We start from the raw sequence: 19,985 nt of genomic DNA, 5'->3' as shown, positions 1-19,985 counted from the left end.
TGGTGTGTTTATTATCTTTACAGGGAAAGCTTGCTGTCCTCCTTAAAGAGAAGGCAATTAATGCACAGTGATTGTATAACTGTCATTTAAAATGCTGCATATAGGCTAAAAAAATTATCCTTTCTGACTAAATTCTGTTTTTCTCTACACAGTATGACAGTAATGAAATTAATTCATGTTCTGTTATTTCTAAAGGGCAAATATTTCTGATAAGTTTGCTTTGGTTTGTTAGGCTTGAACAATAGAGATGTATGCTTGTTAAAAGATTTTGCAGATGAAGAATCTAGAATTTGGATTAAAAGCTTTAAAAACCTGGAGTTCAGTAGGGTTCAGTCTGCCATTAAATGATTCATCTTTGGCAAGAACCACACTAAAACACTATGAAAAGATAAGCAGCAAAATTAAAGTCATCTGAAATGTTAGTGTTGGAAGTTTTCATTTGCTCAGTTAATTGTATACTGAGATGCTCAATTAAAAATTCAAACTGTAGTCTTATGGGATTTGATCACAGATGATCAGCAAAGTGCTTTGATAGGTGTGTTGAGTTTGTAGAGATTCATACTCCATTCCTTGGCTGATTTCAGTTTCTCTTTCATCATCATTATCATCATTATAATGGAGGACAGCAAAACTGATAAATACAAGCATTTCACCAGAAAGAAAAGGCAGTAATAATCAGCAAAGCTACTCACACAAAAAGACAAGAGAATCAGCCAACCTGAAAGACCACCAAGAGGCAGTTTTTTCCCAATGTCTGAAGACACTCTGTGTTGGGACCAGGCAGGCCTCCTTAGGGTGGGCATTATTTCTCCTACTTATGGGCAATCTACAGTAGTAGATAAATCACATGTTCGTGTTTACCTTTTGCATATTCCAATGAATCATATTACTCTTTATGTACAGTCATTTCTTCTGGATTCATTCTGCTCCTAATGGTGTTATGACATCCTGTGATGGCATTTGAGCTGTTACTTACAATGGCACTTCATCAGCAAATTTACTTTTGTGAATGTAAGCTTCTAAAGTACTATTTTAAAGTTGAATTTCTGTTCTGATGCCTGTTGATTCATTTCTGTACACCAGGAGTAGGTAACTTCAGGCAGTCTGGTGGCCAATCCCCCTGCCCCCCGGACTGCCATAGGCCATACTCCCCTCCACCCTGCAAAAGGGGGGGAAGGGGGAAAACAACCTGAACATGTCCATTTAACTTGTTTTCAAGCTAAATTTGGCCATTCTAAGACTCTGTAGCAGTTTGTTGCCAAATTACAGTGTCAAACCACAACTTTTTCTCCCTTTTTTAAAAAAAGAAAAGGTGGGGCAGGGGTAATGGGTGTGGTGGAGGCTGCACTGGGGTGGGGGATGCATGTAGCCCATGGCCATGTGTTGCCCACACCCTGCTGCCTACCATACATATCTGGAATGCATTACAACTGTCAAAACTTGTTTCATGTCTATTTTTATAGAGACTTTAACAGGGCTATCTATATTTATGGTTCAGATTTTCAGACCCTTGCCTATCTGGCTTAACAAAGTACTAATATGGAGAAATAGCAAAATAGCTCTTCTATTAAACTTGGTTTATGCTAAATTGTAGGAGATTATTTTCTCTGTGTAATATTATTGTTATTTTATAGTAATTTTGTGTGTGGGAGTCTGAAACTATATACGTGTGCCCTGTAGCCTTCAGGGATGTAAAGCATTTATATAAATTTGAAAAATAATGCAAGTTTATTAATAGAAAATGGCTTGGTTCAGAGATGGACTACTATCAGTAGCTGTTCACAGTCAATATGTACATATATTTCACATTTTTGTTTCAGAATCTTTAAGAAAGCTATTGCCTTTTATATCATACACACACACAAAATGGATTTAATTCTGCAGCGTAATATATTTCTTACCTCTACTACTGAATGATTAATCTTGGTATTCTACAGAGAAAAGAGAAATGACAAGTCCAAATATCGTGGACTTGGCGTCCTTATTCTCCCTGTCTTAAATCAGTATTGTATGATAGATGCATCTTCAACAATTTTTCCTCATAAATACACAGGGAATTCTTATTAAATTAACGTAATTTTCTTTCTGTTAGTTCCAGACTGTTACTGAGGGATGTAGTGGTACACATTAGCTCCATTCCTATAGTATGAGGAAATCATGACTTGAACAATAATTATAAATGCAACTGGTTACTTCAGATCAATAGGTAAACTTGAGACTCCTTTGCCTCTGCAGCACCTGACCATGCGTAATTCTCCTCTCTGTTCATTCTCTCTTCTCTTAGATTCCGTTCTTGGGCTTTCTTCTTTCCGTGGACCACTCCTCCTTTCTCTTGGTCCATCTACCTCTCCTTCCCTAGACCCTTCTGCTTGTCCTGCCCCCTTTAGGATCAGAGCAGCTCTGTCAGCGGAAGTCCACATCTCTCTAACATTATGATAACTTAGCCAATTCCTGCCAAAGGATTCACCACCACAAAACCTATCTTGTGTTAAAGTATACATGTTCTTCTTTGAGATTTGAAGAAAACAAAAGGAGAATTAAGCACAAGATGGTATTTTAAGGAGAGATGGATTAGCTGAGATATACATCCACACCATCCACAACTGTGTCCATGACAGTGACTCTTAGGCTACAATTCTGTGCCAGCTTATCTAGGAGTAAACCACAGTGAATTCAGTGGAACTTACTTCTGTGTAGACCTGTATAGAATTGTGCTGTTAAATTACTAAAATCTGTGGGATTTATGGACAAGAGAAGTAGGATTAATTTTATGCAAGAACTGTGAGAGAGAATACATGATGATATAGAAAAATTGTGTGTCATAGAATAGTAGGGTTGGAAGGCACCTATAAGACCATTGAGTCCAACCCCCTGCTTAGTGCAGGAATCCAAGTCAAAGCATCCTTGACAAGTGACTGAAGAGCACTGTCATATCTCCCCTTAGTCTTCTCTTCTCAAGGCTAAACATGCCCAGTTCTTTCAGTCTCTCCTCATAGGGCTTTGTCTCCAGTAACGTGATCATCTTCGTTGCCCTCCTCTGAACCCTCTCCAGTTTGTCTGCATCCTTCTTAAAGTGTGGTGTCCAGAACTGGACACAGTACTCAAGATGAGGCCTAACCAGTTCTGAGTGCCCTTTTTGAAGATAGGGACAACATTAGCCCTCCTCCAGTCATCTGGCACTTCACCTGTCCTTTGATTTCTCACAGATAATAGACAGTAGTTCTGAGAGCTCTTCTGCCAGTTCCTTTATGTATGCAGTTCATCTAGCCCTGGAGATTGGAACTCATTCAAAGTAATTAGGTGTTCCTTGACCATATGCCTATCAATCTCGAGCTGCAATCCTGCTCCATCAGCCTGTACTTCGCCTTTGCCAGGAGGCTCATAGACCCGGGAGAAGACTGAGCCAAATTAGGAATTGAGCACTTCAGCTTTTTCTTTGTCATCTGTTATCATTTTTCCATCCTTATTTAATAGTTGAACCACGATTTCTTTTTTCTGTCTTTTACTGTGCACGTATCTGAATAAAGCCTTTCTGTTGCTTTTAGCATCCCTCGCTAACCTCAGCTCGTTCTCAGCTTTAGCCTTCCTGACACCATCCCTGCAATTCTGTGCTACCTGCCTGTACTCTTCCTTTGTTGCTTGGCCTTCCTTCCACTTCCTATATGTGTTTTTTTGTTTTTGTTTTCAGGTCATCTCTGAGCTTTTTGTGTAGCCACATTGGCTTCTTCTGTTGTCTTTCACCTTTTTTCTGGTTGAAATTGTGCCTTTAAGATGTCATTTTTTAAAAACTTCCACCCATCTTGGACTCCTTTTCTCATTAGAGTTGCTTGCCATGGGACCTTACTCATCATTGTTCTGAGTATATTAAAAGTGGCTTTCCTAAAATCCAGGGTACACATTTGGCTACACTTGGCTTTTGCTTCCTTTAGATCCAAGAACTCAAGTATAACGTGGTCACTTTCCTGCAGAGTTCCCGTAACTGCTACTTTATCCACTAAGTCATCTCTGTTGATTAAGATCAAGTCAAGGATAGTCGATCCTCTAGTTCTTTCCTCTACTTTCTGTAGGAGGAAGTTATCAGCAACACAAGTCAGGAATTTCCTGGAGGGGCCATGTTTTGCAGAATTTGCCCCCCAACAAATATCAGGGAAATTAAAATCCCCCATTACCACTACGTCATGCTTCCTTAAAACATTGGCAGTTTGCTTTTCAAAAGTTTCATCCTCGTCTTCTTGATTGGGTGGCCAGTAGTAGACTTTGACCACCATGTTCCTTTTATTCTTTGCTCCATTTATTTTAACCCAGATGCTCTCAATGGAGCTACCAAGCTCATTGTCCTGTATTTCTGCGCAGAGATACTTATTTTTTTTAACATATAGTGCAACTCCACCTCCCTTTCTGTTCCTTCTGATCTTTTTGAACAAGTTATATCCTTCAATTGTTGTATTCTAGTCATGGGAGTCATCCCACCAAGTTTCACTTATGCCTATCAAGTCATAATTTCCCTCCTGCATTAAGAGTTCAAGTTCGTTCTGTTTGTTTCCCATACTCTGGGCATTAGTATATAGACATAGAAGACCATGTGCTTTATAGTCTGGCTTTCCTCCTACATGTTTCTGAAGACTATTATTGGGCACTATTAGAACTGTTCTCTCCATTGTGGTGCATGAGCCTTCATCCATTGTTACCCCCAACTTTGCGTCTCCCCTGTAGGATTCAGTTTAAAGCCCTCCTGATGAAGTTCTTCATGCTGTGGCCAAACACATTCTTCCCAGCCTTTGTGAGGTGCAACCCATCCCTTGCCAACAGTCCATCTTCCAGGAAGTATAGCCCGTGGTCCCAGAATCCAAATCTCTCTCATCGGCACCACCTTTGTAGCCAGTCATTCACGCGTAGTATTTTTCTTTCCCTTTGTATCCCTCTTCTAACTACTGGAAGGATGGATTAAAAACTATCTGGGCCCCAAAGTTCTTGAGTTTCCTTCCCAAAGCTTCAAAGTCTGACGTGATTTCTTCGTAGCTCCGCTTGGCGGTATCCTTTGTTCCCACATGAGAAGAAAGGGATACCTGTCAGTGGGCTTTATGAGTGCAGGCAACCCTTCAGTCACATCTCTAATCTGTCCTCCTGGGAGACAGCATACCTGGCGAGTCCATGGGTCTTCGCGACATACTTTGGTTTTGATCCCACGCTGCAAGGAGTCTCCCACTACTACTACTCGTCTCTTCTTTTTGTTATAGGCCTTGGTTTCATTGCCTCTGCTTGACTGACCTTCAGCCTCTTGCTCGCTGTCATGCAGGTTCCCCTGTAATTCTTCCTCTGCAGGCTGTCCTCCAGTCTCATCCTCAAATACCTGGAAACGGTTCCATATCATTGACACTGGTGTAGAGTGGCTTCTAGTTTTTCTGCTCCTGTCACCCTTTTCCAAGGAGTATCCTCTCCTTCATTTTTCCTCACCTCAGCGTTTTCCTCTTCTGCCTCAGCTTGCTGTTGCTCTTCTAGCTTCTGTTCTTCACTTTGTTGCTGTAGTTCTACCGTTCTCTCCAAGAACTCTTCATGTTCTCTTATTCCTTGGAGGGTCAACACTTGCCGCTCCAGTCCTCTTGCTTTTTCTTCCAACAGAGTGATCAACTTGCACTTGTTGCACATGTAGGCCATGTTGCTCTCAGGCAAGAAAACAAACATTGCACAGACTTTGTAGGTCACCACCACTGGAGAGTCTTTTCCTTTCATAGTCTCTATTCCCTTTATGTTTCTAGCGTTCTGATTGTACTGAAATAGCCTGTGCTTTGTCTTCTGTTCACTGGAGGTTAACAACAGAGTCCCACTGGTATGGAAGTATGTGTTACAAGAAAAAGAAATTTTAAAAAATATTTTAAAAAATGTTAGGGGCCTCCCCCTTGACCTCCCCTGCCGAACTCCTGTTTGCTTTCCCTGTTCGCTCACTGTCTGGGAGCTTGCTTGCTTGCTTGTATAGCCCCTAGACCAGCTGGAGCAGCTTGCTCTGCTCTGCTCTGCTCAGCTAGGAGGTGGGAAACAGACTGAAACTTCCCGCCCACACAGCTGCTGGGAATATTCAGGCCATACCCCTTCAATTCAATTGGAGCTCTCAGGAGCACATGGTGAGCACACAGTGACTCAGAATGGAAGGTCCCCTGGGCTTACTCCAGCCCACTCACTGCTTTGCCTTTGTTTCCTCTTCCACGGCAACTCCCCTGGCAAACTCCTGTTTGCTCTCCCTATTTTCTCACTCCGATCGCTTGCTCTCTGGGAGCTTGCTTGCTTATATGCCTGCAGGAGAAGCCACCACCACCACCACCGGGGAAGAGGCATGCTTGCCGCCGCTGAGCCTGCTGCTGCCGCCGCTGGGCCTGCTGCTGCCGCCGCTGCCACCACCACCAGGCCTTCCTTGTGTACTTCTGCCTGGCAGACCGCCAGTCCCTGCAGGACCAGGCCCCCAGGTACCGAGCCAGCTGTGCTGCTCCACCTGCCCCTCCCTGGAGGGGCTACATAAGCTGGCTGGCTGAGGTGGCCTGGGAGAGCCAGGGCCTGCAGGAGAAGCCACCACCACCACCACCGGGGAAGAGGCGTGCTTGCCGCCGCTGGGCCTGCTGCTGCCGCCGCTGGGCCTGCTGCTGCCGCCGCTGGGCCTGCTGCTGCCGCCGCTGCCACCACCACCAGGCCTTCCTTGTGTACTTCTGCCTGGCAGACCGCCAGTCCCTGCAGGACCAGGCCCCCAGGTACCGAGCCAGCTGTGCTGCTCCACCTGCCCCTCCCTGGAGGGGCTACATAAGCTGGCTGGCTGAGGTGGCCTGGGAGAGCCAGGGCCTGCAGGAGAAGCCACCACCACCACCACCGGGGAAGAGGCATGCTTGCCGCCGCTGGGCCTGCTGCTGCCGCCGCTGGGCCTGCTGCTGCCGCCGCTGGGCCTGCTGCTGCCGCCGCTGCCACCACCACCAGGCCTTCCTTGTGTACTTCTGCCTGGCAGACCGCCAGTCCCTGCAGGACCAGGCCCCCAGGTACTGAGCCAGCTGTGCTGCTCCACCTGCCCCTCCCTGGAGGGGCTACATAAGCTGGCTGGCTGAGGTGGCCTGGGAGAGCCAGGGCCTGCAGGAGAAGCCATCACCACCACCACTGGGGAAGAGGCGTGCTTGCTGCTGCCGGGCCTGCTGCCGCCGCTACCACCGCCACCAGGCCTTCCCTGTGGACTCCTGCCTGGCATTTTTAAGGGGATTTTAATTGTTTTGTTTGTTTGTTTTATTTTGTTGGGGGGAATTTTGTTGTGTTTTTAGGGGTGGGTAGCCTGCCTGATAGGCGGGAGCGAGGGGGCATGTGTCCACCTGATGGAAGCAGTGGGGGGAGTGTTGGGGGCCAGAACATACCGAGGCTGGGTGGCAGGCACTGGCGGAGCGCTAGGGGCAGGCCATGCCAGGTAAGGGGAACAAGGGAGAGATATGTAGTATCTGTCCCCTGCTCCGGGCCTGTCCAGAGCCAAAGGATGGCTGGGAGAGGCGTGACCCCATCTTCTGGCCTTCGTTTGCTGCTCTGCAATGCCAGGTCTGTTACCCAGAAAACCTCCCTCATCCATGACATGATCCTGGATGAGGGTGCAGACCTGGCATGTATTACGGAGACCTGGCTGGACGAGGCTGCTGCTCCAACCCTTGCAGCCATGTGTCCAGCTGGATTTTCGTATGCACAGCAGCCGAGGGCTGGGGATCGGGGAGGGGGAGTGGCTGTTATCTACCGAGAGTCCTTGGTCTTCACCAGACCCCCTCTCCGGGAGACCAAGGTTGCTGAGTGCATGTACTGGAGGTTGGGCCCGAAGGGCAGTCTGGGGATTCTGCTCGTGTACCATCCACCCCGCTGCACGACTGACTCCCTGGCCGAGGTGCTTGAGGTGGTCTCTGATGTGCGTGTACAGTCCCCTAACTTACTGGTGTTGGGGGACTTCAACGTACATTCGGAGGCCATCCTCACAGGAGCACCTCGGGACTTCGTGGAGACCATGGCCTCCTGGGAGCTGCACCATATTCTAACTGGGCCCACCTATGTAGCCGGTCATGCACTAGACCTTGTGTTTGTTTCTGGAGAAGCGGGGAGTGATCTGGAAGTCGGGGGTATATCTACCACCCCCTTGTCATGGTCAGATCACTATCTTGGTCGAGACCCTGGTGGGTGGCTGGAATGCCGCAATCACCGGGGCATTAGATCGGGTGGCTCCGAAACGCCCTCTCCCCCTGAACAGGGCTCGGACTGCACCATGGTTCAATCCGCGGTTACGAGCTCTGAAACAGGAGGTGAGACGGCTAGAGCGCCGGTGGCGGAAGTCTCGCTCCAAAGACCATCAGACACGGGCTAGAGCTATATCTTCAGCCTATCACGTGGCGGTGAAGGCAGCAAAAAAGGAATATTATGCTGCCTCCATCGCGTCTGCAGAGTGCTGCCCCAGGAGGCTGTTCCAAGTGGTCCGGAGCCTGGTTGGTCCTGTGGCTCCGGAACCACTGGAGCATTCTAAGGCCTCCTGTGAGGCTTTGGCAAGGCACTTTGCAGATAAAATTGATCAGATTAGGTGTGTTACTCTGCACGCTGTGGATACAGTTAGTGAGCAAGAGGCGGCCCGTGGCAAACCGGTTTTGTGGGATCGGTTCCAGCTTCTTCCTCCTGATGAAGTGGACAAGGTGCTTTCATCTGTAAGGCCGACCACCTGCTTACTTGATCCTGGCCCATCTTGGCTCATTATGAGCTGCAGAGAGAGACTGGGTGAAGGGATCAGGGCGGTGGTGAACGCCTCCCTTGAGGAGGGAGTGATGCCATCAGCCCTCAAGGAGGCAGTGATAAGATCGCTCTTAAAGAAGCCCTCCTTGGATCCTCAAGTTCTGAACAACTTTCGCCCAGTCTCAAATCTGCCATTTTTGGGCAAGGTGATTGAACGGGTGGTGGCGGTGCAGTTGAAGGCACACTTGGAAGAAACTGATTATCTAGACCCATTTCAGTCGGGCTTCAGGCCTGGGCATGGGACAGAAACGGCCTTGGTCGCCTTGGTGGATGATATGAGGAGGGCTCTGGATAGGGGTGAATGCTCCTTCCTTGTTCTCCTCGACCTCTCAGCGGCTTTTGATACCGTTGACCACGGTATCCTCCTGAACCGCCTGGAGGGGTTGGGCATTGGAGACACTGTATTGCGGTGGTTCCGGTCCTTCCTCTCTGGCAGGTACCAGAGGGTAGCACTGGGAGAGGAGGTTTCGGACCCGTGGCCACTTACTTGTGGGGTGCCACAGGGTTCCATCCTATCCCCGATGCTATTTAACATCTATGTGAAGCCACTGGGGGCTATCATCAGGAGGTTTGGGGTGCAGTGTCATCAATATGCGGATGACACGCAGCTCTACCTCTCATTCAAATCTTCACCAAGGTTGGCTGTAGAATCCCTGTCCAAATGTCTAAAGACGGTGAGTGGCTGGATGGGGAGGAATAAGCTGAAGCTCAACCCTGACAAGACCGAGGTACTTTTGGTGGGAGACAAGAGGAGGCTGGGGGATGTTGACCTGGTGTTGAATGGGGTACGGCTACCCTTGAAAGACCAGGTCCGCAGCCTGGGGGTCATTTTGGACTCCCAGCTGTCCATGGAGGCTCAGGTGTCAGCTGTGAGCCGGACAGCGCTGTATCAACTCCATCTGATACGGCGGCTGCGCCCCTTCCTTCCCGACCATCCGCTCCCATCAGTAGTACATGCCCTGGTCTCCTCTCATTTAGACTACTGTAATGCGCTCTACGTGGGGTTACCCTTGAAGACGGTTCGGAAGCTGCAGCTGGTACAGAACGCGGCGGCTCGCCTGATTAAAGGCAGCCACCAGCGAGATCACATCACTCCAGTGCTGAAGGAGTTGCACTGGTTACCAGTTGTTTTCCGGGCCAAATTCAAGGTGTTGGTTTTGACCTTTAAAACCCTATATGGTTCCGGCCCAGCCTATCTTAAGGAGCGCCTCCAGCAACACCAGACAGGCCGCTTAACAAGATCAGCCTCAGATGGCCTTCTCTCTGTCCCATCAGCCAGGACAGCTAGACTGGTGGGGACGAGGGAGAGGGCCTTCTCTGTGGTGGCCCCCACTCTGTGGAACTCCCTCCCTAGGGAACTCCGTCATGCCCCCTCTTTAATGAGCTTCCGTCGTGCATTAGAAACGTGGTTGTTCAGGCAGGCATTTGGGGTGGGTTAGGGTATTTTAAAAAAAAAATTATGGTAAAATTTTATTGTTTTAAATTGTTTTATGGGGGTTGTACATCGCCCAGAGTGGCTGGGTGACCAGTCAGATGGGCGATTAATAAATTTAATAAATAAATAAATAAATAAATATCACCCCTAGACCAGCTGGAGCAGCTTCCTCTGCTCTGCTCTGCTCTGCTCAGCTTCCTCTGCTCTGCTCTGCTCTGCTCAGCTCAGCTAGGAGGCAGGAAACAGACTGACTGAGTGCTTCCTGCATATTTTGTTGTGCACAGTCTTCAAAGTAGTGAATTGGACTAACTTCTATTATCAAGTGTTACGTATTTGAACATATATCTTTTAATTAAAAGTTGGTGGGTTCCATCCAATATCGTTCTAGCAAAAGGAAATTCGTGGAAGCCGATTTCCTCGCCCCCTACTTCCCGCAGCAGCCCCCATAGTCCCCCCCCATGCTATACAGGGGGTTGTGTGAGCTGTGAAGCAGGAGGCTGAGGGGGAAGGTGGGATCCCTGAAGATCAGATAGAGGTGTCTTCCATGAGTAGGAGCTTTGCCCACTAGCGGAATTACATCTTTGGATGTGTATATGAACTTAAATTCTATATTTGGAGATATTTGTTTACTTTCTTTGGACAGTTTCAGCCAACAACACTTGTGAAAGGCACCATATTGCTTGAAATAAATGAAGTTTGTTCCTCTTTTGTGTTCTCCAATAAGTCATGGGTCTTTTCAGGGATCTCTAATGAAGACTGTTACTTTTCTTAACAGCTTTAAAGGTGTTGGCTCTTTCAATAGTTTTTGAAATTACCATAACCACACAAGCACTGAGGAATGCTTTTAAAGAAGTGCACAGTTCTTTCATTAAGTAAAGCAAGATGTTCATCTTGTATATTTGAATGTCAATATAGCATTTGTGTGATTTTATTTTTGCGTTCATACATTCTTTTAACAATGGCATGTTTACCAGAAACTTTGTTCAATATTTTGAATTGATAAGAAGTAATGAATGACTAAATATATTTTAATCTTTGACTAAAATCCGAGTCAAAGGAAATCTTCAGCAGGAGTCAGTTGTAGTGAAATCAGTATCTGTATTCTTAAATTAGCTTTAGCTGTCTAAGATTTTGCATTTGCCATAAGGACTGTGCATCTTGACAATCATCCCAGGATGAAAATGTCAACCCTCAAGTTATTGTTTTTAATTTCCTGTAAGAGATTACATTTTAAGCACAAGCTAGTGTTCTCTCTGCATAGCTAGCTGTAAGTCTCACTGAGAATTGAAGGGACTAAAGAGGTTTCTTCCCCAAATATGCTTTCGCTGTTCCGCATATAGCCACAAAGCTTAGCAATGATGAAAGGAAAAGGTTATTACTTTAATTAGTTCATAAAACCCATATTATCTTCCTTACAAATAAATGCATTCGCTCACTCTCTTTTACTTTCTTTTTGCCTTTTAGGCTGTAAGATGTTCATGAAATAATGTAGTTTGGGTATTTATTTTTCATGGTTTGAACATTGGTAGGTTTCTTTATCTCATGCTTGTTGGCTGGCATTTATTGGAATGTACTCTGGATTAGTCATTCATTTATCTATTTGTTTTTGCAACCACATATTCCTGTTAGGGGTGAACAAGGGCCAGCTGCTGTCAGGACTGCTGATTTTGTGCTACTAATAAATAATAAGAAAAATATGACCAAGTACTTTCATCTTTAGCTGTGGGTGGTACCCAAAGAATCATGCAATTGATTTGGCATACCCGGGGTGCTTTGGACTTGTGTTTCTGAAACTGAGAAAACATTCCTTCATGCCATATGACACAAGTCACTTGGAAATTGAGGGGAGTTTCAAAGGGAACCTGTGATATAGCTTAGTGTCTGCTGCTACAAAAAAGGTTAAAATTTCATGAGGCTCTTGCAAGCCCTGGATTATTCTTAAAGTATGATCTTTGGGCCCTAGCCTATATTGTTTATTTTACCTTCCTGTAGATTGGAGTTCATCTAGTTGAATTTGTCAAGCTGACCATGTCCTCAGGGAACTGAAATTCTCCTAACTTTTTCAAATCAGAATGATCATTAGTGGAATTGTTTCATTCTATTATTAAATTCCTGATACATCAGATATAGATATATGAATGATATACTTTAACTTCTTTGTTTCATAGGCCTTTGCTATTCTTTGTATATTTGTCTATTTTTCTGAAATGTCAGGAATGAGGTTGGGGCTGCACAGGAAGCGGATATAAAGAGCTCAGATGCTAGGCAACTGAGTTAATTAAACATATTGATGAAAAGTCAGATCACTAAGTATGTGCACTCATACAATGCACACGGAAACAAATGTTTTTAGATAGCATGGACCTCAGTCTCCCACTCTACTGATTTACAGCATCTATTGAAATCAGACATTGTTGTGCTGAGTAGTGAAGTTATGGCATGAAATGAGACTTTATAGCAGCCCTGTAAGTTCTGAAAACGTATCTTTCCACCTCCCGCCCTCAATGCCCTAACTTCCTCTTCACTCCCCTTTTTCCATTTTTATTTCACAAGCTTTTAGTGTATTTTAATCTTCCCTGTTCTGTTTTGTTCTTGTGTTTTAATGCTCTCTGATTTTCATTGAAATGAGATGTTTAATTGAGACTTAACTGCCTTGTGAGTTCATTTTAAAGCTGAAAATGCAGTATGTAAACATTTTTTATACATCAACAGGTTACGTAAATCTGGCTGAGATCGTGCTGTGGCATTCCTCAGTATCAGGTGTGTGTGGGGGGGTATCCAACGGAGGCTAAGGTCAAGAAAGGCAGTGGCGATGGCACCCCAGTTTTCATCCTGCTGATGTGATGAGTACCCTCAACTAAGGACTGGGGAGTGAGTTGCCATAGCAATCATGTTTCTTCTTGACTGGAGAATGAGTTAATTGAGGAGCAGCCAATGAATAAAGCTTGACTTCACAAATACATAGGCAGAAGTGATTATTAGAAAAAGAAAGTGTAAGGTTCTCTCCCTATTCAAATCCCATCCCATCTAAACTTAGAAATATTGGCTGTGTTTGCATATCACACCAAGCCATGGTTTAGTATGCTGTGCACAAGGAGGAATGAGCTGCAGTGAGAACTGGGCTTACATGTTCCCCATCCCATACAGCTGGGTGGAGGTATTTGAAACCTTTTTGCTTTCCCTTAACTGCAGTGTGTTGGGCTATGTGGTGTGACCAGCAATGTTTAACACTAACTATGTTTAATTTCAAACAAGCTTCAGACTCTGTCTTCTGATGTTTTCTTGTTCAAACTAACCATCTATAAGATTAACCACAATTCCATATGGTTCCAGACAACATGGCAAACTGTGGTTAACTAAATGTGGAAACAAAAGCTTCTGAATTGTTCCTCTCAGCCATGCGCAAGGGAGGGAGCTTGTGCATGTCACATTTAATCATGGTTTATTGTGAAGTGCAAACTTGGACACTATCCCTTATCTGAAGCTGCATGGTCATTCTGTACGAGAGACGTTCCTACATGAGTAGGTTTACCATTGACATTGATGTTAGGGAACTTGCCACTATTGAAGTGAATAAGTAGAATCTTGTGTTGTGGGAGATCGGTGTTTGTATCAAAGTTCCTGTATGCTCAAGGAGCAGCTGAGATAGAGGGCTGATGTACCTTTTGCACGTGTGTTCACCAGATGTAAGAAAAACCTGGGCACATGATGTGTGAAAATGGACCTGTGTATATACACTGGGAAACTACAGTTGGTAGCACATTCCCAGTAGCGTACACCTATGTAAAAAAAACACACACATAGGGGACATTGTGCAAGTGGAAGTTTCCCAACCCTCTAGAGCAGTTTTTGGGGTGGGGTGGCTGCAGGGGGAATCTGCTCTGCTGAAAGATGCCATTCCATCAGTGACTGACACAATTGGATTTCACTCCATATGTGAAGCAGTTCTATTACTCTTAGATCTGCAGCATTGATGCCCCTTGAGTGAAAACATTGTCCTCATTTTAAGTTTTTTGACATATCGCCACAGTGCATGCATTTTTATGTTCATTTGTCCTCCTCAAGTAATTATGTTTATAAGTGATGACCATCACAAAGAGGGCTGCTTCAATAAATCATAATTATGTAAGCAAAGACCTTGACAAAATCTGGGTGCCCAATTAAATGCATAGTTACACTTGTGAAAGGTTGAAATTTTTAATTTTTTTAAGCAGACAGCTTTGCTTAAAAAGGCAGCCAAATTGTTTTTTCAGTTAGTCTTGTGATAGTTCTTGCAACTAAATGTCACCTGTAGAAAATTAAAAGATCCCCAAAATGCAGTTGAAATATCCACTTAGAGGGATAATTTATGCTTTTACATTTGCAACATTAGCTGATCTCTTTGAAAAACGTGGTTGCAACCTTTTATCTTCTGTTTGTTCTTTTGATATTTATAAATGTTAAGCAATGTAAATTATGGGGCTTGTTTGAAGCTGAATATCCATAGTGAAGTCTCAAATGTTAAAATGTTTTTCTAAGTGGTGTAATACCTGTTACATAAGTATGTCTGGAGTTAACACCTTTCCTCAACTTTTATAGCCATTTTAAAAGGAACTGCCATAGTTAAGGTTGCATGAGAGTCTTAAGTGCCTACAACTTTCTAGTCTAGCAGTAAATTATTAACTTGCATAACTTAAGAGGCATGAATTTCTTCATAAGTATAAATCAATAAAGATATACTGGGCCATTAGGACGGTGGATGTTCACCATTCAGTTCTGTAAAGCTGTAAAAGAAATGGTATATTATATGGAATTTTTCAAGGTACAATATAAAGACATGTAGTTTATTACAGTGTATTAAGATGTATGTTTTTCCCCTTTTAAATACTAGTAAAACACAATGCTCAAGAAAAATTTCACGTCAAACATCTCATTACAATTTTTTCTGCATCTTTCATGGTCCCCTAAAATGGATGCAAGAGTTGGAGCTGCTGTTTCATTAAAAATTGGTCATCTCTACACACATAAGGGTTAGATTTTTTTAATTGGTTCAGCTAAGTTAGGCCTTTGGTTTTACTTGCCTGTTTTAACATTTTGTAGAAATGAACAACTTTCATAAATGTTAGGAATAAATTACACTAGTAATAAAGGAATCTGAATACCTTGAAACATGGATTTAGACATTCTGTCCAAGACTTTTCAAAGACTATTTGCAATTTTTCACTATCACATGTAAGAATTTCAGAATAGGAATTTTAGAAAATAAATAGAACTTGTCTACCCTTTGCAGTAGGAGTATCATGCAATTATTGTGTAAACATGTTAATCACCCACATAAAGTAAATCATATGCCTCTATACAGCTCATGTTTGCAATATGGCATGTTCTAGCCTTCCATTACAAAGGTTAGTGAACTCTTGGCAGTATTGTCTCTAGGTACAGAGGGTAGGTGCAATATTTTGCTTTCAGGGTTCAGCTAGAGTCTACACACTTCCATCCTCTACAGCTGTCCCACATATGTTATTAGGGCCTGCCTGTTACTTGGAGAAATTATAATTTAACAAGTAAAAAGTACTGTCTCCTGTTAGTTGAGGCACAAACTTCAAAGAGCCACCAACACAATAATTATTTCTTCTCATTTGACCCACCAAATATGCATTTTCAATGGAAATGACAATGGCATCCTCTTCATGCTGACCGGTGGAGCTGCACTATGTCTTGTTGTTGTTGTTCAGTCATTCAGTCGTGTCTGACTCTTCATGACCCCATGGACCATAGCACGTCAGGCCTTCCTGTCCTGCGCTCTCTCCCAGAGCGTGCTCAAGTCCATATTCATTGCATCAGTGATGCTATCTAGCTGTCTTATCCTCTGCCGTCCCCTTCTCCTTTTGCCTTCAGTCTTTCCCAGCATCAGGGTCTTTTCCAGAGAGTTTTCTCTTCGCATTAGGTGGCCAAAATATTGGAGCTTCAGCTTCAGTATCTGGCCTTCCAATGAGCAGTCAGGGTTGATTTCCTTTAGGATGGACTGATTTGACGTCCTTGCAGTCCAGGGGACTCGTAAGAGTCTTCTCCAGCACCACAGTTCGAAAGCATCAGTTCTTCGGCGCTCAGCCTTCCTTATAGTCCAGCTCTCACAGCCATACGTTACTACTGGGAAAACCATAGCTTTGATTAGATGGACCTTTGTCGGCAAGGTGATGTCTCTGCTTCTTACTATGCTTTCTAGGTTTGCCATAGCTTTCCTCCCAAGGAGCAAGCGTCTTTTAATTTCATGGCTACAGTCACCGTCTGCGATGATCTTGGAGCCCAAGAAAATAAAATCTGTCACTGCTTCCATTTCTTCCCCTTCCATGTGCCAGGAAGTGATGGGGCCAGATGCCATGATCTTCGTTTTTTTAATGTTGAGTTTCAAACCAGCTTTTGCTCTCTCCTCTTTCACCCTCAACAAGAGGCTCTTGAGATCCTCTTCACTTTCTGCCATTAGGATGGTATCATCTGCATATCTGAGGTTGTTGATAATTCTCCCAGCAATCTTAATTCTGACCTGTGATTCATCCAACCCAGCATTTCTCATGATGTTCTCTGCATATAAGTTAAATAAGCAGGGCGACAATATGCAGCCTTGTTGTACTCCTTTCCCAATTTCGAACCAATCGGTTGTTCCATGTCCGGTTCTTACTGTTGCTTCTTGACCCTCGTACAGGTATCTCAGGAGACAGGTAAGGTGGTCTGGTACCCCCATCTCTTTCAGAATTTGCCACAGTTTGTTGTGATCCACACAATCAAAGGCTTTAGCGTAGTCAATAAAGCAGAAATAGACGTTTTTCTGGAATGCTCTTGCTTTCTCCATGATCCAGCGAATGTTGGCGATTTGATCTCTAGTTCCTCCGCCACTTCGAAACCCAGCTTGTACTTCTGGTAGTTCTCGGTTCACATACTGCTGAAGCCTAGCTTGTAGGATTTTGAGCATCACCTTGCTGGCATGTGAAATGAGAGCAATTGTGCGGTAGTTTGAACACTCTTTGGCATTGCCCTTCTTTGGACTTGGAATGTAAACTGACCTTTTCCAGTCTTGTGGCCACTGTTGAGTGTTCCAAATTTGTTGGCATATTGAGTGCAGCACTTTAACAGCATCGTCTTTGAGGATTTTAAATAGCTCAGCTGGAATACTGTCATCTCCGCCAGCTTTGTTGTTAGTAATGCTTCCTAAGGCCCACTTGACTTCACTCTCTAGGATGTCCGGCTCAAGTTCAGTGACAGCACTATCATGGCTATCAGGGACATTCAGATCTTTCCTATATAGTTCTTCTGTATATTCTTTCCACCTCTTCTTAATCTCATCTGCTTCTGTTAGGTCCCTGCCTTCTTTGTCCTTTATCATGCCTGTTCTTGCACAAAACATTCCCTTGATATCTCCAATTTTCTTGAAGAGATCTCTAGTCTTTCCCATTCTGTTGTTTCCCTCGATTTCTTTGCATTGTTCATTTAAGAAGGCCTTCTTGTCTCTCCTTGCTATTCTCTGGAACTCTGCATTCAGTTGGATATATCTTCCCCTTTCTCCCTTGCTTTTCACTTCCCTTCTTTCCTCAGCTACTTGTAAAGCCTCATCATCAGACAGCCACTTTGCTTTCTTGCATTTCTTTTTCTTTGGGATGGATTTCGTTGCTGCCTCCTGAATAATGTTACGGACCTCTGTCCATAGTTCCTCAGGCACTCTGTCTATCAGGTCTAATCCCTTAAGTCTATTCATTTCATCACCTCCACTGTATATTCATAAGGGATATGACTTAGGTCATACCTGAATGGTTTAGTGGTTTTCCCTACGTTCTTCTATTTAAGCCGAAATTTTGCAAGAAGCAGCTCATGATCTGAGCCACAGTCAGCTCCAGGTCTTGTTTTTACTGACTGTATGGAGCTTCTCCATCTTTGGCTGCAAAGGACATAATCAATCTGATTTTGATATTGACCATCTGGTGATGTCCATGTGTAGAGTCGCCTCTTGTCCTCCTGGAAAAGAGTGTTTGCTATGATCAGCGTGTTCTCTTGGCCAAACTCTTAGCCTTTGTCCTGCTTCATTTTGTACACCAAGGCCATGCTTGCCTGTTATCCCGGTGATTTCTTGACTTCCTACTTTAGCATTCCAATCCCCTATGATGAAGAGGACATCTTTTTTTGGTGTTAGTTCTAGAAGGTGTTGTAGGTCTTCATAGAACCGATCAACCTCAGCTTCTTCGGCCTCAGTGGTTGGGGCATAGACTTGAATTACTGTGATGTTGAATGGTTTGCCTTGGATTCGTACTGAGATCATTCTCTTGTTTTTAAGATTGTACCCCAGTACTGCTTTTCCCACCCTTTTGTGGCAAAGGGGCTTGCATAACTCAGTGAAGCCATAAGCTATGCCGTGCAGGGCCACCCAAGACGGACAGGTCATGGCGGAGAGTTCTGACAAAATGAGGTCCACTGGAGAAGGAAATGGCAACCCACTCCAGTATTCTTGCCAAGAAAACCCCATGGAACTTATCAGAAGGCTAAAAGATATGACACTGGAAGATGAGCCCCTCAGGTCGGAAGGTGTCCAATATACTACTGTGGAAGAGCAGAGAGTATTTCCAAGTCGCGCCACAAAGAGTGAAGCGGCTGGGCCAAAGCCGAAAGGACACTCAGCTGTGGATGTGTCTGGTGGTGAAAAGAAAATCCAGTGCTGTAAAAAACAATACTGTTTAGGAACCTGGAATGCACTATGTCTCCCTGTTGTCAAATACAGTTTTTGAAGTATAGCCTAGGAATCAAATGTGTATAAAAGCAGACGTAAAAGCAGCATGGCCATTTCAATGAACAGTTATAATCAAGTAAAATTAATGGGCTGGTTGCTAGATGTACAGCTAATCCTGGCATCAAATAGAGGGATTGTGGCTTACTGAGTATAAGTTGTTGGGGATTTTCAAAACATTAGAATTTTGCTGCAAAAGTGTTAAAGTAAGGAGTATAATGGCAATAACTCAGAATCAAGGTCAATAACACACACACACCCCATTTTCCCCCCAAGTCTCATTTCTAAGCTCATCTTTTGAAGTTGGAAATATTATCTCATGACTTTTAACACTGGAGTTTATTTGGCTGATAATTTAACAGTTACCAGAAATTATTTTATTACCATAGAACAGGGTAGCAACCTAGGGAGTTCTTAGATGAAACTGATTACCTTGATCCATTCGGGTCTGGTTTCGGGAGGGAATCGGCCTTGGTCATCCTGATGGATGACCTTCTTAGGGAGAGGGACAGGTGCAGTGTGACTCTGCTACTTCTTCTTGATCTCTCACCAGCTGTTTATACCATTGACCACAGTATCTTTCTGGAACATCTCTTTGAGTTGGGAGTTGGCACCATTTTGTGGTGGTTTTCCTCTTATTTACAGGGTCAGTTCCAAAGAACAACATTGGGTGACTTGCCTTGGCTCCCTGTGGGGTGCAACAGGGCATTATTTTGTCCCCACTGTTTAAGCTGTTGGGAGAGGTCATTAGGAGATTTGGGGCAAGGTGTCATCAGTATGCTGATGACACCCAGGTCTATTTCTCTGTAACATGAAAGTCAGGAGAGGCCATGCACATTCTGAATAGGTGCCTGGATGCAGTTATGGGCTGGATGAGGGCCAGTAAATTGAAGCTGAAGCCTGATAAGACACAGACCTTATGAGTTGGTGATTCCCAGGTCCAGGAATTGAGCTGCTTGCCTGTTCCGGGTGGGGTTGTACTCCCTCTGAAGGAACAGGTCCATAGTTTGGGGGTGCTCTTGGATC

At 44.4% G+C, this 19,985-nt stretch overlaps 1 protein-coding gene across 4 annotated transcripts in view; it reads left to right on the top strand.

Annotated features, from left to right (window-relative positions):
• BTBD9 (BTB domain containing 9) overlaps nucleotides 1-19,985 on the top strand; it is a 268,373-nt gene that overhangs the window by 189,126 nt on the left and 59,262 nt on the right. Inside the window, exon 10 of one of the 4 annotated variants that reach the window (XM_084828521.1) lies at nucleotides 904-4,490. The exons of 1 other annotated variant lie outside the window; for it this stretch is intronic. In XM_084828521.1, coding sequence (XP_084684647.1) covers nucleotides 904-964 — 61 coding nt within the window. In that variant the 3' untranslated portion in view covers nucleotides 965-4,490. Of the gene's footprint in view, nucleotides 1-23; nucleotides 4,491-19,985 lie in introns of those variants that run through there. 2 more of the 4 variants (XM_084828518.1, XM_084828519.1) reach the window with 2 other exon arrangements.

This window comes from Heloderma suspectum, chromosome 1 (assembly GCF_057233095.1).
Source record: "Heloderma suspectum isolate Gila_16-S chromosome 1, 16-S_ref, whole genome shotgun sequence".
Classification (NCBI taxonomy): Eukaryota; Metazoa; Chordata; class Lepidosauria; order Squamata; family Helodermatidae; genus Heloderma; species Heloderma suspectum.
The sequence above is the reverse complement of the archived record's forward strand: the minus strand, read 5'-3'. Positions and strand labels throughout refer to the sequence as shown.